Source organism: Nasonia vitripennis (genome assembly GCF_009193385.2).
Source record: "Nasonia vitripennis strain AsymCx chromosome 5 unlocalized genomic scaffold, Nvit_psr_1.1 chr5_random0002, whole genome shotgun sequence".
Taxonomy (NCBI): Eukaryota; Metazoa; Arthropoda; class Insecta; order Hymenoptera; family Pteromalidae; genus Nasonia; species Nasonia vitripennis.
In genome coordinates, this window is record NW_022279652.1 from 2,183,343 (window position 1) to 2,203,668 (window position 20,326).

Here is a 20,326-nt window from a genome sequence, read left to right on the forward strand (position 1 = left end):
AATAATTATCGTTTCTTTATAGGTCTGGTTCAGTAAACATACTTTAATTTTTAATAATGGCTGAGTTATCTACTTTACTTCATCAAGAGGTTCCGGAAGGAAGAAACAATCTTGCTGATAGTCATTCAAATCTTGAACGTGTTGCTGATTATTGTGAAGCAAATTACTTTCAATCTGAAAATAAACGATATGCTTTAGACGAAACGAAAAATTACACAACACAGTCCTTAGCAAGCGTCGCCTACCAAATTAATACGTTAGCATACAATTTTTTGCAATTGCTTGACTTACAATCTTCTCAGTTATCAGAAATGGAAAGTCAAATGAATCATATTTCACAAACGGTAATGATTCATAAAGAAAAAGTAGCAAGAAGAGAAATTGGTGTACTCACAGCTAACAAAATGACGTCTAGGCAGTATAAAATAATTGCTCCCGCAAATCCCGAAAAACCGATTAAATATATCAGAAAAAATATTGATTATACTATTTTTGATGACGTTGGCCATGGTATAAGAGCTGCAGGAACTCCTAGAACGAAGCAACGTGGTGGAAGTCAAAGCAGTGTTCAAAGTTTAGGAGCATCATCTACAGGTTCTGGCTTAGCGTCAGTTGCGGTAGGTCCAGCTCCAACAACAAAACCACCAACGCCACCACAAACTGGAAGAACAGGTATTTTTAATTTAATTTTACAACATATGGAAAGTTGATGATGCGCTTGAATGTTGCATATAATTTTTGAAACGCTAGGAGCAGCCTAGTATATCGTTATTCGTCTGCGCGTTGACATGACCCTAATTCAGTTGTGATGGTAAGCCACCATAGGTGCCCAGGATCCCGCGATCTCCTTACTTTGAGATGCCACCATATGTTGAGGTAAGGCGGCGTTTGAGAAGAGCTCGACTAGCTCGAAAGAAAGGTTGAAATTAGGCTGGGCGATGAATTAATAATGCTTGATTAGGATACTACTGAAATATGGTGCTTTTTCTATAACATAAATAACAGTATATAAATAGTTTTAAGTTTTAATTTTAAGTATTATTTTGTATTTTCTTTTTTGTAACCAGGCCTGCCAACAGGTACCTACGTGTACCTCTGCAGGATTACAGGTATGAACCTCATACATGTACATGTACATTTTCTGGAATAAATAAATAAATAAATAAACATACTTTCTCTACACACAGAGACTCAATTTGCCGAACATTTTGACATAACGCCGAAGGTCAAGTTCGTCGCGGGTTTATTCGGCTATACACGATGCAGCCTGACAACAAGGTGACATGTCCAGCCACCTGGAAAACCCATACGCGCTCGCCCATCAATGCACGCCACGGTGACGCTTGTCAGCGCACCACTCTTCGACTTGCCTTTTCGATCGTCTACCGGCGACGACGACCGGTGCACAGTGGGAGATTAATAAAAATCTATTTTAAAATTAGACGGCTTGGGCTAGGAATAAGCTAAAGGATTAGCTTTACAGAAATAAAGTTTGAATCATATGTCTACGATCAAGCGTACAGATACTTAAATTGGTGATTTTAGCAAAATTAGCGGGGGTGTAAACAAATCTTTTTTAGTGAAAAGTTAGGGTAAATTTAGCTCTAGCTTATGTCGTTTGCTCCTTTCGATAGGATTTATCAGTAAAAATATTGTCCGAGGCTAAAAATAATAAGTGCAAAAAAAAGTATGGCAGGATGTTTTTTACCCTTCCATCGCATAGGTCGTGGCCAATAATGCTTAAAACCGCAAAAAAACATTATCCTTAGATGTAGATTTTATTTTTTAATAATTAACGAAATAAATTTTGTAAGATGTGAATTAGTTTGCGAGAGCTAAACATGGCGACCACAGCGGAACGCGGAACAGGGCGGGCCGAAGCAAGACGGTACTACACCGGTTTGTTATTGTTATGACTCAAGGTTAGTTCGTCTGCTAGAGGTGTCCCTGTCACAACGCTGGACTCCGAAATCCGAGCACAGCTTTTCGCGAAACGTCGGTAGATCGCTAAAGAAGCGATCTCGGAGCTTTCGCGAAAGAGTGCGCATTGAAATTTGATATTTCGGAGCTTGTAAATCTGTCAGTATCGGTGCTTTTCCTTTTCAATAAAAATCCAAGCCCATTACTTGATTATTAATGTTTAGATATAAGTTACAATTTTCAGACCCATAATCTAGTAAGCGGCCAGTTTGAACGGCAATTAGGACAATTTAAACGCGTGCTCATTGTTCAAATAAAAAGTATAATCCATACAAATTCTTTACGTGACAGATCGTGTAAAAAGTTTATTCGGGCTGCTGGTTAACTTGCCAACCTCTCCTACATCCTGCTGCGAATCCTTTTCCATCGGCGCGATCCCATACTACTCCTACTCAGAGAATTTGCTCTCTACATTCTAATCAGCTTGTTTTTGACGAAGTGAGTTGTTTCATTTTAAATGTTCAATATTTTTTAAGTATCAAACGAATTGCGACGAGTGTTCAAAGACACCCGTTTGTGTATGATTTACTCCTTCATCTCAACCTCTTAATTAACTTACAGTCGTCAATACAGAAGATGAATTCGCAAGATCCTTTACATAGCCCAGTGCCGAAGTGGCAAGCAAGGTGGAAAAAAATCCTAAAATTTTATTGGATGAACAAGAAACAGAAATTTCTAATAAATTAAAGCTCTATCACGTCATTATTAACATGACAGTTGATACTCCACATTTCGGATCTGATTTGATGAATGAAATAATTGAAGAAGCTTGGCAATCTGAATATCCTAAAAATGGCTTATCCATAGTTAAAAGCTTTCAGAAAAATCACTATCAAGCAATGAAGAATGACAAATACTTGCCTATTCCCGAAAAATGCAGAGGATACAAAATTATAAAGGTATTTTGTAATCCTAAGTCAAGTTTAATACTTTTATAATTACTATCAGTTGCACACGCGAGTATGAAGTTAAAATCTATACTACTAACAATAAATTGAAAAACATAAACGTTATACTTGAATATTGATTTTAATATTATAGAACAAACTAGTCTATTTTGGAGAAGACAGCGAAATTTCAAAAGAAAAGTACAGGTGCATGAATGTTGTAGATCAGTCCAAGACTATGTTAAATTGGATGCAATTTTCAAAAGAGAAAATCCGTAATTTGACACTTAGCGAGTGTGTGTGGAAATTACTGACATAGATAATGCTCATTTACCTGATTCATTTTTAGACGAAGACGTAGACATTTTCATTTTACAAAATTTTATGAAAAAATCTGCTTTTGAACAACTGCAACAAAGAGTACAGGATAAAAAAACGAAACAAAAATTCACGTGTATCAAATGCTCTAAATCTGTCCATACCAACTGTATTCAATGTGATAGTTGCTTATTATGGTTTCATTACTCATGTGTAAACATAGATGTACCTAAAAACGCATCGTATTTCAGTGACCACGATTGGTACTGCTGCAAATGTAATTCTGTCTGATGATTCTTAGAAATAAATGTGATTCAACTATTAAATATAAATAAAATTGATATTATTCTTGTATTTTTTATAAGTAAAGAAAATTGTATACGATATTTATGCATTACGTAAGTATACACTACTCAGACTTGCTCTTTTATCGCCATTCCACTTGCGCGGGAATCACCTACTTTGCACACTTGTATCGTACACTGTACTATTTATTGTATTCTATGTGTTGTTATAGGTTTCTAATAAATGAACAAGCTCATTATATTAAGGAGCAAACGCGGTAAGTTCTTTCCACTTGTCCATTTCTCATGTCCCGCGGAAAGCTACGAAAAATCGTAAAGAGACACCCTTGTGAAGTGTTACCTTATTTTTTTAATGAATAAACAAACCACAACTAGGTTCTCGCCGAGCTATTGCGCAAAAGATCTTCAACTCAACACATTTTTATCTAACAGCGAATCCCCAAACAAGCTACAGATAAGTCTCCCTTTACATAGCGAATCTTAAGCAAGTCTTGATGAGTATCGCTTTCCACAGTACACATCTTCATTTAATGAAAAGCAGAAAGACTGCAAGCAGTAAGATTTAGAAATTAAAAGCAAGCGCGTGAAACTGTATCTCGAAAATCCGTGAGTAGCGCCGCTACCTTTTGCTCATCAAAACCCGAGCCCAGTTTTTAACAAACCGTTGATAGATCGCTAGAGAAGCGCAGCCCCTGGTTCATCAAAGCTCGAGCACAGTTTCTCGCGAATCGTTTGTAGATCGCTAAAGAAGCGCTCTTGGAGCTTCCGCAAGAAAAATCGCGGGCAAATTGATTCTTTACAGCTCGAGAATAGGTAGAAGCGGCGCTATCCCTCGTTCATCGAAGCCCAAGCACAGTTATTCCCGAATCGTTGGTAGATCGCTAGAGAAGTGCTTTTGGAGCTTTCGCAAGAGAGCTCGCATGCAAATTGTCTTTTCTGAGCTCGAGAATAGGCAGTAGCAGCGCTACCCCTAGTTCATCAAAGCTCGAGCACAGTGTCTCGCGAAACGTCGGTGGATCGCTGGAGCAACGATCTCGCAGCTTTCGCATAAATATGCGTACCAAAAATGGATTATTTAGAGCTTGTAAATCGGCCAGGAATGGTGCTTTTCAATAAAAATCCAAGCCCAGTTTCTAACGAAATGTCAGTAGATCGCTTAAGCAGCGCGTTCGTAGCTTTCGCAAAAGAGTGCACAATGAAAATTGATTTATCAGAGCTTCTGAATCGGTCAGCAGCGGTGCTTTTCCTTCATTGATAAAAATTCGAGCCCAGTTTCTAGCGAAGCATCCGTAGATCACTGGAGTACCGCTCTAGGAGCTTTTGCGAGGCAGCTCGCTCAAAAATGTTTTTTTTTTAAGCTCAAGAATCAACAGGAGCAGCGCTATCCTTGCTAATTAAATCTCAAGTCGTGTTTCTAGCAGAGTCGTTTCAATGAAAATCCGAGCCTAGTTTACAGCGAAACGTCGGTAGATCGCTGCAGCAGCGCTGTCGGAGCTTTCGCGAGGCAGCTCGCGGAAAAATTGTCTTTAAAGAGATTAAGAATCGGCAGGAGCGCTGCTACCCTTCGTTCATTGAAGCCTGAGCACTGTTGCTCGCAAAACGTCGGTAAATCGCTGGAGCAGTCGTTTTGGAGTTTTCGTGAAAAAGTTGTTATATAAAACTGATTTTTCAGAGTTCGAAAAATTGGTTATAATCGATGCAGTGTTTCTTACTAAAAAAGGTAATCTACTTCATTGTTTTTTCCTATAATAATTACAGATTTTACAACTGATAACGAGGCTTAGCAATATACACTACGCAGAGTAACCGAAACAACGACCAGTAGGCATTCATAGCCGGTAGTGGTATACAAATCCACGAATAACTGAAATAAGACTTCCGCTGTGCTTTAGCGTCCATATAGTGCAAAATCAGTAACAAGGGTTGGCAGATAATTGGCAGCTTTCGGCAGTTACTGAAAATAAATTATCGCAAACTTATTATTTTAAATTGATAGTTTTTTAAAATTGAATTGTTATTTATTCTACTTGAATTAGCGATTTCTGTATTTCATGAGTTGCTGAAATTGTCCACCGTCTGCTTGTATGCACAGCTGAAATCTTCTGCGCAGTTGCTCTCTTGCTCTTCTTAATTTGCCAGCATGAATCGCAGCGCATGCATTTCGCAAGCGTTGCTTCATGTCATCAGATGTAGTAGCTGGGGGGTTATTCTGAAGTGATAAATACAGTGATACAGGATAAGCAAAGAGCGATACATATTGTTTTCAGCTCTGTAGCAGTAAATGTTTTTGGGATGAATAGTATTTTCCTAGTTATTTCCGCGATACGCAATGAAAATGCGCGAACCGAGTTTGAAAATCAACGTGATACACTTTTAAAACTCTGTGATAAAGCTTATCGCTATTGAATATTTTTAAAATGTAAATAAAGATATAATGGAAACATTATTATATCGTATTTATTGATATGAAAGCGTGGCAACTGTAATAACGCGGCTCATAAAAAATGTTCATAAAAAGTTGGAAAATGTTTAAATATTTGGTAGAACCCCACCTTAACGCAAATATAGAAATAAAATAATCGTTAGAATTATTATGTAAATTTATTGAATCCTCACATATTATTGTTCTATACATATGATTTTTTAATATTACAATCATGTATACAATATAAAATATCATGCGTACAAAGTCTGTTTTTTGTTCGAATAACAAATGTACATTTATAGAAAAAATTTAAACCATTATATGATTAATGTTGCAAAAGATGAGCTATTAAAACTGATAATATACAGTGAAGCCCTTGCTAAAAAAAAATTCTTTTAAAAAATTATAACATCATAACCCTCCATGAAAAACTTTGAAACTATCATTGAAATAGAGCTGCATCGATTAGCATGTCATAAAAAAAATCAATGAAGATTTAATACTTTGATTTTTTGATGTGGCGCATAATTTCTTCAAAGTCAACTTCATCTTCAAGTATTTCCATTTCTTCTATTTCTTGGTTTTCATCAACTTCATTGATGGGGTCAGGATTTGTTGGAGATGGCAATCTCATAGGTTGAATATCATCTTCGACTCTCTCAACACGTTCAACTGATTCATGTTGAACAGAACTTTCTTGATTTAATGTAGAAGATATAGGATTGACAGCAAAATAGTTTTTAGTATTGAGATGAGTTCCTCGAGCAATGAATTTGTACGACGGTGGTTTTCGCACATAACTCTCATTTCATCAAGTTGGTTTCGCGCTACAGACTTCAAACTCTCAGATATATTTGCCACATATTCATTGTGTGCATCAAGAGCTGAACTTGAATCTTCTGCAGGGAAACAAAAATAGTAATTATTTAAAATTTTAAATGTGAGAATCTTATTATATTATTTTACTTAAAATTTATCAATAAATATATATGCTCATGAATTAATTACACACCATCTCGCTTTTTCTTCGGTGCAGTGTTTCTTTTGTTGACATTTTTTTGCCTTTTGTTGAGTTAGTTGTGAAATCCAAGTCTGCCCAAGAGCAACTGGTTTCTGGAGAGTTACGTGTAGCTTGGCTTCTTTTAGTCTCATCTACTGCAAGCCCCAATGCTTTCAGGACTTTCAAGTCCAAAGCATCCAACTCCACCTCGAGACCGTTTTCGTAGTCCCTTTTTTTCTCAAGTACGCTTCTCTTCTTATCAACCCATGTCTAAAATTATTAAAATTGAAATTAATAACTGTTGGAAGAAAAAAGATGTATGAAGTAACGAGTCTTTCAAGATAAAAAAAAGAAGAATACTTATAAATAATGTTGTCAAAAGAATGAAAATATTCATTTGTAAAATTTAAGATTGTTCAATGTAAATAAATGTTATGATAAACTTACACGTTTCCAGGATTCTGTATCCCGATGATTAACACCTTCATTTGCTATGGCATTAAGATTATCACTCAGTTCTTCCCAGCGATGCTTTGCTAATAGAGTATCCATTGTATCTGTTGCTAAATCATGGTTACGTACCATGGTTTGGATTAACAGAGCCATTTGTTTGCTGTTGAGCCTATTGCGAGTAGCTTGATCTCTGAAAAAGCACAGAAACAATGAACACTTATGGACTTTGAATAGAGAAGTTATTAAACAGAGTTAGTACTGTTAAACAAATTCTGTTCAAAAAATATAGAAAAAAGTTTAAATATTTAGACGACAATGACATTGTCTCTCTAACAGAAAAAGCTCTTATCAGTAATTTGAGTTCAAAAGAGAATAAATTGTCATTCTGGTGTTTCAGTAAAATAAGCTATTCAAATGAAAAGAAAAAAAAACTATCTTTGCAGGCATATTTATCCAATGATGTAAATCACATAGACTGTAGGTATATTTGCAAAAACTTACTGATTTTTAGACATTTTATGGATTGAAGTTACACGTCCGCGTTGCGAAAACATACTAGTTAGGTAGCTACCTCACAAACTACAGTCAATGATCAAATTTCTAAGAATTTAGGGAAAGGACGCGCGGTTGTCTTTTGTTGTAAAGAAGGTTAGGTTCAGTGATACACTGTTTATATCACAAGTGATATAGCTCTTATCACCAATGCATTAGCTTATTGCATCCTACAAATACTCTTTTACAATATTTTTCTCAAAATTATTGAACCCACCCAATAACTATTTTATTTGTATGAACTGAACTTAAATAATAATATACTCTCTTCTAAAAAGTTGGATCTATGTTTCTGGATTTTTGAAAACAGAATAATTACTTTAATGCACAATAAAAAAGTTTTCAATCATAAATATTTTTTAAAAGATAATAAAAAATAAAATTTCTTCAAATAAAAATGCTTCATTTGTTCATAATAAGTCTTATTGGAACAAGAGCTGAATTATGTTAAAATTTTTCATATGTATACAAATTATAAAATGTAATAGAATAACATGTAACATAATCTCTGAAAACTTACGGTGCAATAATCATCCACAAGAGTTTCACTAAACTATTCATGACTGCTAATAATATATTGATGATTTGTGTTATTTCGTTATATTTCTGAAGACTATCAGCTACTAGGATCCTAAAGCCATCTAAAATTTCAGGACAAGTTTCATTCTTGCAAATGATATTTAGATTATCTGAATGATGGGTTTGAAGAGAGTCATCGTCAGGAATCCTAGGATTAATAGACTGTGTCGTAGTGAAGATAGTCCGTCCTGCACAAAATGAGGAAGCTTTTTTTCACCATAAACATGCACACTCATTGAATGTTCAAGTGGTAAGCTTTAAATAATTGTGGCTTATTTTATGTACGGGTAATCTAATTTGTAATGAGAAATATCTATTAAGGTCTCAGACGATAACTACATGATTCAAAGCATTCGAATTTGCCCAGGTTCAAACAGAGATATTGTCCAGGTAGAAGGATCCTATTATTTATTAGGTAAGTCTTTAAGACAATATTTTCTTGAATTCCTTCAGACTGCTGTTGATTTTATTTAATTTATCTGTACTTATAGGAGACAGCGGCTACACTCCATCAACAGTTCTTCTTACACCTATTAAGAATGTGCCATTACATTCGGCAGAAGGGAGGTACACACATCAGCATGTCAGGACCCGATGTAGAATCGAACAATGTTTGGTAAGCAATCAGCAGGCGACGAACTTTATATTACAGTCCAAGAAAAGCAGCTAAAATAGTTTTAGCTTGTGCAGTATTGCACAATTTTCGAAGAATGCATGGGTGAATATAAATTATATCATGTTTTTTTTAACTTTGAAAATAGTAACACATGTGTAATTTTAAAATATTTTTTCAGTGTACTGGACTTGATCCGAGAAGTTATAGAAGATGATGATGATGAGCAAGAAATCAATCCACATCGTGGCGAAGATTATTTACAAGGAATTCAAGAGAGACACAGACTCGTCCACCTATATTTTAATTAATCAAAAAATTGAATTTTGTATTCATGCATTTATGCATTTATGCATGCATTAATTAATGATAATAATTAAATGTATTATTAGATATACCTAATTATATTTAAATAAATAAAGTCGCTAGAATTCTATAGAGTGAGATCATTTTTAAATAAAAAATTTGTAAATAAGTATATAATGTGAAATGGATTAAGGAAGGGCAGGGTATAATAAATTATGTTACTAAGCAAGTGAAAGCTGTAAAATTAATTTTAAATGAATTTTTTGTATTTTTCTTATGTTGTTTACATTTTTAGGTTATTATACTATCATTCTCAAAAACATCTACCATTCTAGAGATTTTGAATAATTTCTTATTCACGGTAATATATAAAATCCCTAGTGATAAATCATTAGTGATAAAACCTATATCCTCAAGTATTTCACTTCAGAATAACCCCCCTGGCTGAAAGATAATGTTAGTAAAAAACAAGCTATTATGAAATCAAATAAGATTATAGCCAATAATTGTGAGAATATAGAGAATTTTTGAATTTCTTTACCTGTGCGTAGCATATTCTCTTAATATTACCGAAAAAGTAATAATCCATGATGGTTAAATCAGGTGATCGTGGCGGAAATCTTACGTGTGGTGAATTTAAGCCAATCCACCTTTCAGGAAATCGTTCCTCTAAGTAGTCAGTGACTACGGCAGCATTGTGCGCTGGGGCTCCATCCATTTGCCACCACATCTGATTTTGAGGAATTGGATTGTCATGTACGCGACCATTAATGAGCCTCAATAGTCTGCGATATCTCCTTGCAGTCAAATTTTCATTATAAAATATCGGACCTGTAATCCGATCTCCAACAATCCCGATCCATACGTTGAACTTCCACCTTAATAAATATGTGAAAAATTGTAAAATGGAAGTCTGATTGATGTTTACTTTATGATTAACGTGAACTTACTCACCTATGCTGCCTGTCATTTTCTATAAACCAATGCGGATTTTGCTCGGACCACATCCTTGTAACTTGTTTATTAATTGTTCCGTTATTGGTGAATATGGATTCATCGCTGAAGTAAACTCGTCTAAAGAAATGTGGATTTCTCGCCAACTGTCGCAGACCCCATTCGCAGTATGCCTGGCGTCTTTCGTGGTCACGTTGGAAAACTTTTTGCACCTTCGTGGGCTTGTACGAGCGTCTCGTCACTCTTACAATTCTTCGTACAGATTCTTTCGATACATCTAAATATAAAAATTGAATTAAGTATAAAAATAAATCCAAACAATACTGATTGCTCACTAACACTCGCTTAGAAGGAGCAGAAAGGGTAAAAAGTAAGCACATATTATGTAGAAAATGCGAATTACGTACTGAATTGTCGTGCTAAGACCTTTAAACTTAAACGAGGATTGTCCTTAGAGCCTGATTAATACGATCACTCAAGTTTGGATCACCCCGCACAGGCTGTACGCGGCGACGTCGCTCCACCTTGATCACGCCATGCTGACGTAATCTTTCAAGAAGTCTATCATAACCCAAATTTTTTTTACTAGGACAATATTTTTTAGCTATTTCCTTAATAACAATTATTAACCTACATGTAGTACGAAGGTCGAGATGGTTGAGGCTGAACATGTGGATATTGTTCCAAGAACATCCGGCTAGCATTCAAAACGTTATTATTTTGCGCACAGAGGCACCGGAACATCGCCATGTGAATCTGATCACGATTCATAATAAATCGCGTTTTCCTCTCTCTTTCTTAGTAAGTACACAAGTTACATCAATCAGTATTACTATTTACACTATTTACATAAATTTAAACTAAATTCACATTTGCGAAAATGATAGCACATTAGCGAGATACGCGTTGCAAAAACGGCAAATCAGGGAGCACATGACTATATATTTATCTAGAAACCAACTAAACAAAAAGAAACAAAAAGTCTGACATATTCGAACGTCCATAGATCTTCGATAAAATTGTACATACTGTTCCTTTTTTATATTTTAGATTAATTAGCCCATTCCACGTGCTACTCTGCGGCGAAGACGACAAATGTGCTAGTGTTCACGGCGAAGTTGTGAATATTGAACAGTAGGACCGGTAATCCAGGAGCCTCGACCAAAGCGCTCACCGCCGTCTTTAGTAGCTCTTTTCGCAGCTCCCAGGAAAAATGTCCTCCAAGCTCTCAATCTCGAGTCAAACGTGAAGGGCAAGCTTGCAAGCTCTATGAGAAAGCTTACCCTGAAAGAGACCTCTTCAGAGAAGAGTGACGATGTAGCGAGTACCGCTAAGTTTCTGGCAGCGGCTGCAAGCTCTGGTTCATCTGCAAACAGGAAGAACTTGTCAATAAGCGATCCGACGTCCGTGTAGCACGAAAGTTGGCATATGCCCTGTCGGTGCAGCAGGTAAACAATCTTGCACTCACAAGGAAAGGTACCCAACCCGAACTCACCGATTTTGATGATTTTCATATATGTTGTAGAACATAAAAAAATAAGAGACACGTATTTTTTTTTATCGGCTAATTTTCACTTTTAAGGGGTAAAAACCTCCCCTAAAGTTAATCCCCAAAAAGCGTTTTTTTTAAATATCTCTGCTTAAAATTAATATTTTTCAATGAAACAAATTGGAGGTTATTTCTTACAAAAAGAGCAAGTATTTCATGGTGATTTGAAGAGTAAGGGTAGCATCCCCTATTTTTTAGGGGTCGAAAACATATATTTTTTGGCATAATTTTATAATAAAAATGTTTAAACCGACTAAAAAAAATTGGAAAAAATGTTTAAACATCCTTAATAACAAAATTTAGTTGACGTCTTTCGGTGTTTTCATAAATATTATCCCTAAGGGGGTAAACCACCCCTAACACAAAATAACTGTAAATATGTAATTCAATACATAATATTTCGTAGAAAGTTTGTATATAGAGGTTTTCGAGGTCGCTGATTACAAATCTGTTATCAGATTTTGAAAATTCAAAATGGCGGATCCAATATGGCGGACGGAAATATCGAAAAAAAATTTTATATAATAAAAAAGTTTTAAACGACTAAAAAAATTGGAAAAAATTTGTAAACATCTATAATAAACAAATTAAGTTTTTCGGTTTTTTCATAGATACTTCCCCTTAGGGGGGTAAAACACCCCTAACACAAAATAACTATAAGTATACTTCAATCCATAATATTTTGTAGAAGGTTTGTATATAGGGGTTTTCGAGATCGCTCTTTACAAATCTGATATCAGATTTTAAAAATACAAAATGGCGAAACCAATGTGGTGGACGAAAATGTCGAAAAAAAATTTTAACTTTCAAAAAAACTTGTTTACAAATGTGTGATCTTTGTAGCCTGTACATGTGAACTAAAGAGCCTTAAACCCTAAACCCCTAAAGAACAAATAGGCTAAATGGTTGTGCTTTTTAACCAAACGACTCCAAACCCCTAACCTCCAGACAAGCCGAAGGCCTATGCTTTACCGTAGACACGAGTATAGACATATTACCGATATTTTATTCTATCATTTTGTATGTAACAAATAACGTCTCGTTTTATGTTTCAATCAAAGATTATTTATTTTTCTGCTTTTATAAATTAGCATAATTTCAAAAGTAATTTCATAAATTATAAAGTATTTCATAAATTGCATAATTATATAATTTTATAAATTCAAAAAGTCCACACTTTTTGGCAAATGAAAAAACATAGGTTAATAAAATTAGTTTATCAAACTCTTTTGCGTTTTGTAATAAAATTTAATGTTGTCAAACTTGGGAGTTTTTCATTGTTACAATTATTTCGTAAGCCAAACGTTTTTTAGATGAATTCTCGAAGTAATGATTATTGTATCTATAGTAAAATATTTACAGTCTGGAATTCCATAATAATTCTATTTGATACGATTTAATGAATTTATCAAAAAATCTAAATTTAATAATAAATATTATTCTAATTATTATTATTATTTTTCATTATCATTGCTATTATCAGTATTACTGTTATTATTGCTATTGCAATTATGCTTATTCTTCTTCTTATTATTATTATTATTATATTACTATGATAATTTTTGTTATTGGTAAAAATACATAAAAGAATATTAATACTCGAACTTCATTTGCAATTAAAGAACACCTTGTTATTGAAAGGGAATTTTATATGCATTCATTAGTTTAATGAATGTTATCGTACATTCAATGATAATTCCACAGATAAATGTCTTTCACTCATAAAAGTTGTTGACAATATGTGCGAATAAGTATGTTCTTTTTTTAGATTGTTTTCATCGAGTGTTTACCTCAGCTGCCTGTGTTATTTTTTAGGCAGTGAGTGAGTTTTGTGGGTATTCTAGTTCGATGCCGGAAAGTACGAATAGTACGTCTTTTTGTTTGTCAGTGGTATCATACAGTTGTAGAAAATTTTCTTTAGTGATTTTATATAGATTTATATTATTCAATTTCAAAGTGAATAAAAGTTGAATAAAACCAAAAATAGAGTTTTCCGAACATCACAAAGTGGAACGAGAATTCTTCTCCAATGCATAAATTAATGATTTGATTCAATTTACATTCACTCGTTTTATTTTGGTAGAAATGTAGCAGTCGTGCCTTACATGCAAAAACACAGCTTGTATAAATTTTACCGCTTGTTTTCATTTTAGATTGAAAAATGAAAATTAATCCGTCAAACGTTCTAAACTTATTATTAGCATACTTTCAAGCGTTAAACATACCAGATAGGGTCACGAATTATCACGAAACAGAGTTGGCCGAAAAAATAAAAGAAATTTTAATAGATGCAACACATGATTTCAACGATGTAGAAATGATTACTGATGACTCTTTGGATTTTCAAGAAGAGTATAAAGACCATACTGCGGAAATAATTGAAGATGAAGTGCAACATCATTTTCCTGATCCGGATATAGCACCAACAAATCAATGTACAGCAGATAATGAAGAACTAGATTTTGAATACAAAAAAAGAGCTGTAGAATTTTGGAGAAGTAGCAAAACGAAGCAAAATTTAAGTCTCAAAACAGTGCAAAACAGATTCAAAAAAGTATCATCTATTAGTCAGCTACGTCGTTGGGCTCATTCAATTAATAAAGGTGGCATGTATAGAGAAAAAGTAGCACAAATTTGTCAGTATTCCCTGGATAATTTTCAAGCAGCTCTCGACAGTGGTTCAATTATCCATGATGAAGATATAATTCGATGGGCCTTACAAGCTAAAAAAGAAATTGGTTTTGATGATATTAGATTCAAAGTTTCTAAACATTGGTTACTCAAATTTAAGCAAGCACACCGAATAGTTTCTAGGAAAATAAATAAGTTCATAACAAGAAAAACACTAGAAAGTAGTGCAGAACTTACGGCTAAAGCTGAAGCATTTATCGATGACGTTAAATCGTGTATACCAAGGATTGGACTCGAAAATTTGTATAATACAGATCAGAGCGGATTTCAGCTAGAAATGCATTCTGGAAGAACATTAGCAGTAGAAGGAGAAAAGCAAGTGCAATGTCTGGTACAGTCAATTTTAGCAACAACGCATAGTTATACTATACAGCCACTAATATCAGCTACTGGACAACTGTTGTCACCGCTATTTCTTGTTTTCAAGGAACCAAGTGGCAAGTTTGGCCCTACTGTAGAACAAAACATATTTAGACCAGAAAACGTGTACGTGGAAGCATCCAAATCTGGAAAATTAACAACAAGTAAGGGAACTAATAACAATTTTTACATTGTAATATCGTTGATCAGTTAATTAGTAAGTCGTTTAATTGCAGATCACTTCAAAATCTGGTTGGAAAAAATATTTTATCCCTATGTAGGCCATCACTCAATACTATTACTTGATTCTTGGAGTGGTCATTGTGACAAAGTTATAGAAGAAACAATGCCACAAAATAAAATTATTAACATAAAAAAATTCCAACTGGAACCACAGGAAAAATACAACCACTTGATGTCTATGGATTCCGTATTTGGAAAAACTTTGTCCGAACATTTTCTGATAAGGTAATGTTAATGGATCATGATATGAATTTACATGTGAGAAATAATATAATTAAACTTCAATCATTGGTTCACAACCAACTGTCTTCACCGAGATATATAGATTTGTTTAAATATTCCTGGTATAAAAGCGGTTACGTCAATGAAAAACCAGATAAATTTGATAATCCTATAGATTTCAGTTTTGGAAAGTCTTGTGCAACACATTGTGAAATAGAAGGGTGCACAAACATTGCAATTGTACGATGTGGTTGGTGCGAAAAAGCATTGTGCTTTAAACACTTTTATGAGGACTACCATTATTGTAAAAACATCGTAAAATAATATATTTTATGCTCAATACAAAAAATGCACTATGGCAAAAGATAAAAGATTGTAGATTATTATTATACTCTAATATTATAAACAAAAATACATTATAAGTTGAATTTACAATAAAGGAATTTCAATAACATTCTGATAACAATTTCTACGGAAATTTTAAAACTGCTTCACACACAGAATTTTCTTGTTTACAAATTTAGGAATTTGAGGTGGTTTGGTTAAAAAGCACAACCATTTAGCCTATTTGTTCTTTAGGGGTTTAGGGTTTAAGGCTCTTTATTTCACATGTACAGGCTACAAAGATAACACATTTATAACAAGTTTTTATGAAAGTTAAAATTTTTTTTCGACATTTTCGTCCACCACATTGGTTCCGCCATTTTGAATTTTCAAAATCTGATATCAGATTTGCAAAGAGCGATCTCGAAAACCCTTATATACAAACCTTCTACAAAATATTATGGATTGAAGTATACTTATAGTTATTTTGTGTTAGGGGTGGTTTACCCCCTAAAGGGTAGTATCTATGAAAAAATCGAAAAACTTAATTTGTTTATTATAGATGTTTACAAATTTTTTCCAAATTTTTTAGTCGTTTAAAACTTTTTTATTATATAAAATTTTTTTTCGATATTTCCGTCCTATTGGTTCCGCCATTTTGAATTTTCAAAATCTGATAACAGATTTGTAATCAGCGACCTCGAAAACCTCTATATACAAACTTTCTACGAAATATTATGTATTGAATTACATATTTACAGTTATATTGTGTTAGGGGTGGTTTACCCCCTTAGGGGTAATATTTATGAAAACACCGAAAGACGTCAACTAAATTTTGTTATTAAGGATGTTTAAACATTTTTTCCAATTTTTTTTAGTCGGTTTAAACATTTTATTTATAAAATTATGCCAAAATATATATGTTTTCAACCCCTAAAAAATAGGGGATGCTACCCTTACTCTTCAAATCACCATGAAATACTTGCTCTTTTTGTAAGAAATAACCTCCAATTTGTTTCATTGAAAAATATTAATTTTAAGCCGAGATATTTAAAAAAAACGCTTTTTGGGGGTTAACTTTAGGGGAGTTTTTTACCCCTTAATAGTGAAAATTAGCCGATAAAAAAAAATACGTGTCTCTTATTTTTTTATGTTCTACAACATATATGAAAATCATCAAAATCGGTGAGTTCGGGTTGGGTACCTTTCCTTGTAAGTCTTCTATCTTACCTTCGGCATTTCACAGGCTGAACACAATTCGCCGACCTTGAACTCTGCAGGGCAACGTCGCTTGTCGAAGTGTGACAGTCTAACATTTATCTGTGGAATTATCATTGAATGTACGATAACATTCATTAAACTAATGAATGCATATAAAATTCCCTTTCAATAACAAGGTGTTCTTTAATTGCAAATGAAGTTCGAGTATTAATATTCTTTTATGTATTTTTACCAATAACAAAAATTATCATAGTAATATAATAATAATAATAATAAGAAGAAGAATAAGCATAATTGCAATAGCAATAATAACAGTAATACTGATAATAGCAATGATAATGAAAAATAATAATAATAATTAGAATAATATTTATTATTAAATTTAGATTTTTTGATAAATTCATTAAATCGTATCAAATAGAATTATTATGGAATTCCAGACTGTAAATATTTTACTATAGATACAATAATCATTACTTCGAGAATTCATCTAAAAAACGTTTGGCTTACGAAATAATTGTAACAATGAAAAACTCCCAAGTTTGACAACATTAAATTTTATTACAAAACGCAAAAGAGTTTGATAAACTAATTTTATTAACCTATGTTTTTTCATTTGCCAAAAAGTGTGGACTTTTTGAATTTATAAAATTATATAATTATGCAATTTATGAAATACTTTATAATTTATGAAATTACTTTTGAAATTATGCTAATTTATAAAAGCAGAAAAATAAATAATCTTTGATTGAAACATAAAACGAGACGTTATTTGTTACATACAAAATGATAGAATAAAATATCGGTAATATGTCTATACTCGTGTCTACGGTAAAGCATAGGCCTTCGGCTTGTCTGGAGGTTAGGGGTTTGGAGTCGTTTGGTTAAAAAGCACAACCATTTAGCCTATTTGTTCTTTAGGGGTTTAGGGTTTAAGGCTCTTTATTTCACATGTACAGGCTACAAAGATAACACATTTATAACAAGTTTTTATGAAAGTTAAAATTTTTTTTCGACATTTTCGTCCACCACATTGGTTCCGCCATTTTGAATTTTCAAAATCTGATATCAGATTTGCAAAGAGCGATCTCGAAAACCCTTATATACAAACCTTCTACAAAATATTATGGATTGAAGTATACTTATAGTTATTTTGTGTTAGGGGTGGTTTACCCCCTAAAGGGTAGTATCTATGAAAAAATCGAAAAACTTAATTTGTTTATTATAGATGTTTACAAATTTTTTCCAAATTTTTTAGTCGTTTAAAACTTTTTTATTATATAAAATTTTTTTTCGATATTTCCGTCCTATTGGTTCCGCCATTTTGAATTTTCAAAATCTGATAACAGATTTGTAATCAGCGACCTCGAAAACCTCTATATACAAACTTTCTACGAAATATTATGTATTGAATTACATATTTACAGTTATATTGTGTTAGGGGTGGTTTACCCCCTTAGGGGTAATATTTATGAAAACACCGAAAGACGTCAACTAAATTTTGTTATTAAGGATGTTTAAACATTTTTTCCAATTTTTTTTAGTCGGTTTAAACATTTTATTTATAAAATTATGCCAAAAAATATATGTTTTCAACCCCTAAAAAATAGGGGATGCTACCCTTACTCTTCAAATCACCATGAAATACTTGCTCTTTTTGTAAGAAATAACCTCCAATTTGTTTCATTGAAAAATATTAATTTTAAGCCGAGATATTTAAAAAAAACGCTTTTTGGGGGTTAACTTTAGGGGAGTTTTTTACCCCTTAATAGTGAAAATTAGCCGATAAAAAAAAATACGTGTCTCTTATTTTTTTATGTTCTACAACATATATGAAAATCATCAAAATCGGTGAGTTCGGGTTGGGTACCTTTCCTTGTCAGTGACAAAGGTGCTTTAGACTCCGACATGCTAATAGCGACACTTCTGGCAGATTTTCAAGCTCTGAAGAATCGATTTTTAACAAGAATTTTCTTGCGAAAGCTCCGAGACAACTGCTTCAGCGATCTACTGACATTTCGCAAGATACTGTACTCGAGCTTTGATAAACGAGGGGTAAGCGCCGCTTCAGCTAATTCGCGAGCTGCCTTGCGAAAGTATCAAGAGCGCTTCTTTAGCGATTTACCAACGATTCGCAAGAATCTGTGCTCGGGCTTTATTGAACAAGGCGTAGCGCCGCTTTTGTCGATTCGCGAACTCTAAAGGAACCATTTTTACAAAAGCTGCCTTGCAAAAGCTCCGAGAGCGGTGCTCCAGCGAACTGCGGACGCTTTGCTAGAAACTGGGCTCGGATGTTTATTCACGAGCTCTGAATAATCGATTCTTGATGCGCACACTCTCGCGAGTGCTCCGAGAGCGCTGCTCCAGCTATCTGCTAACGTTTCGCTATAAAGTGGGCTCGCATTTTTATCAACAAAGCGAAAGCACCGCACCTAACCGCTCTACAGACTCTAAAAAATCAAGTTCTGATGCGCACACTTTCGTGAAAGCATTTTATTTATAAATTCATTGTGACGTATTACTTCATAAAACAAACAAGGGGATGCAAAACAGAATAATTGATAATCTTCAAATGCAGAGAATCACCATTGAAGCACCAAGAAGTAGAGAAGTACCTCGTGCGCCGGTTTCCCTGCAAAAGTTCTATTTATTTTACTCAAAATCATACTTTCTAATAATCAAATAGAATTATACAATCAAAAATATATCTTTACCTCATAAATAGTACTTAATTTTCTTGAATATTTTGTAAATCCCAATCTCGTCTAAAGTCAATTGGCTCGCACCTTTCTTCAGGTATTTAACCTTCGCGTTCACCGCGGCAAACTTCTACCGGTAATGGTTGTAACTGTCGATTACTTGATGAACTGAAAGTTTAAAAAATATTATTGCAAAATGCATGAATTATTGCCCGCTGGAGCTTTGCATAAAAAGCGAGCCCTCTGTCTCCGCATTAGCGATCGTGCAAGGGTGTCGGAAAATGTGAACAAGCTAGGTTAGGAAAATAATTCAGAGAGCAAAAGAGAGAGAATTATTAGCATTATTGAGCGTACGTTTTCGCGTACGTAAAACAAACTTTAAATTATAAAAGAGCGCATCCGCGGTAAATAAATTTCATTCAACTTACAGGTGATAGTTTTTCCCAGCGTCCTAGATAACTCCTCCGAGGTTTGGACGAACACATAAATTTTTTCGCCGGTATTCATGTGCCCTGCGGCCTACTCGTTGGTAATCATCTGGTTAATTGTGTCGATCAGCAACAGCATCGGAATTTCTTAATTTTCACTTGCTGACTCCATTTTCCTATCTCCGTATCTCACTGCTTTCAATGTCGCGTTAAAAGT

At 33.9% G+C, this 20,326-nt stretch overlaps 1 protein-coding gene and 1 long non-coding RNA gene across 3 annotated transcripts in view; both read left to right on the forward strand.

Moving 5' to 3' along the window:
• LOC100116299 (abl interactor 2) overlaps positions 1 to 20,326 on the forward strand; it is a 179,199-nt gene that overhangs the window by 87,091 nt on the left and 71,782 nt on the right. For both annotated transcript variants that reach the window (XM_032602134.1, XM_031932866.2), the window contains exon 2: positions 23 to 672. In XM_032602134.1, coding sequence (XP_032458025.1) covers positions 57 to 672 — 616 coding nt within the window. In that variant the 5' untranslated portion in view covers positions 23 to 56. The remainder of the gene's footprint in view (positions 1 to 22; positions 673 to 20,326) is intronic.
• LOC107981295 lies at positions 4,687 to 9,556 on the forward strand. Its single transcript, XR_001729329.3, has 4 exons — positions 4,687 to 8,749; positions 8,821 to 8,914; positions 8,991 to 9,217; positions 9,294 to 9,556. It is a non-coding gene; the product is annotated as an uncharacterized LOC107981295 (long non-coding RNA).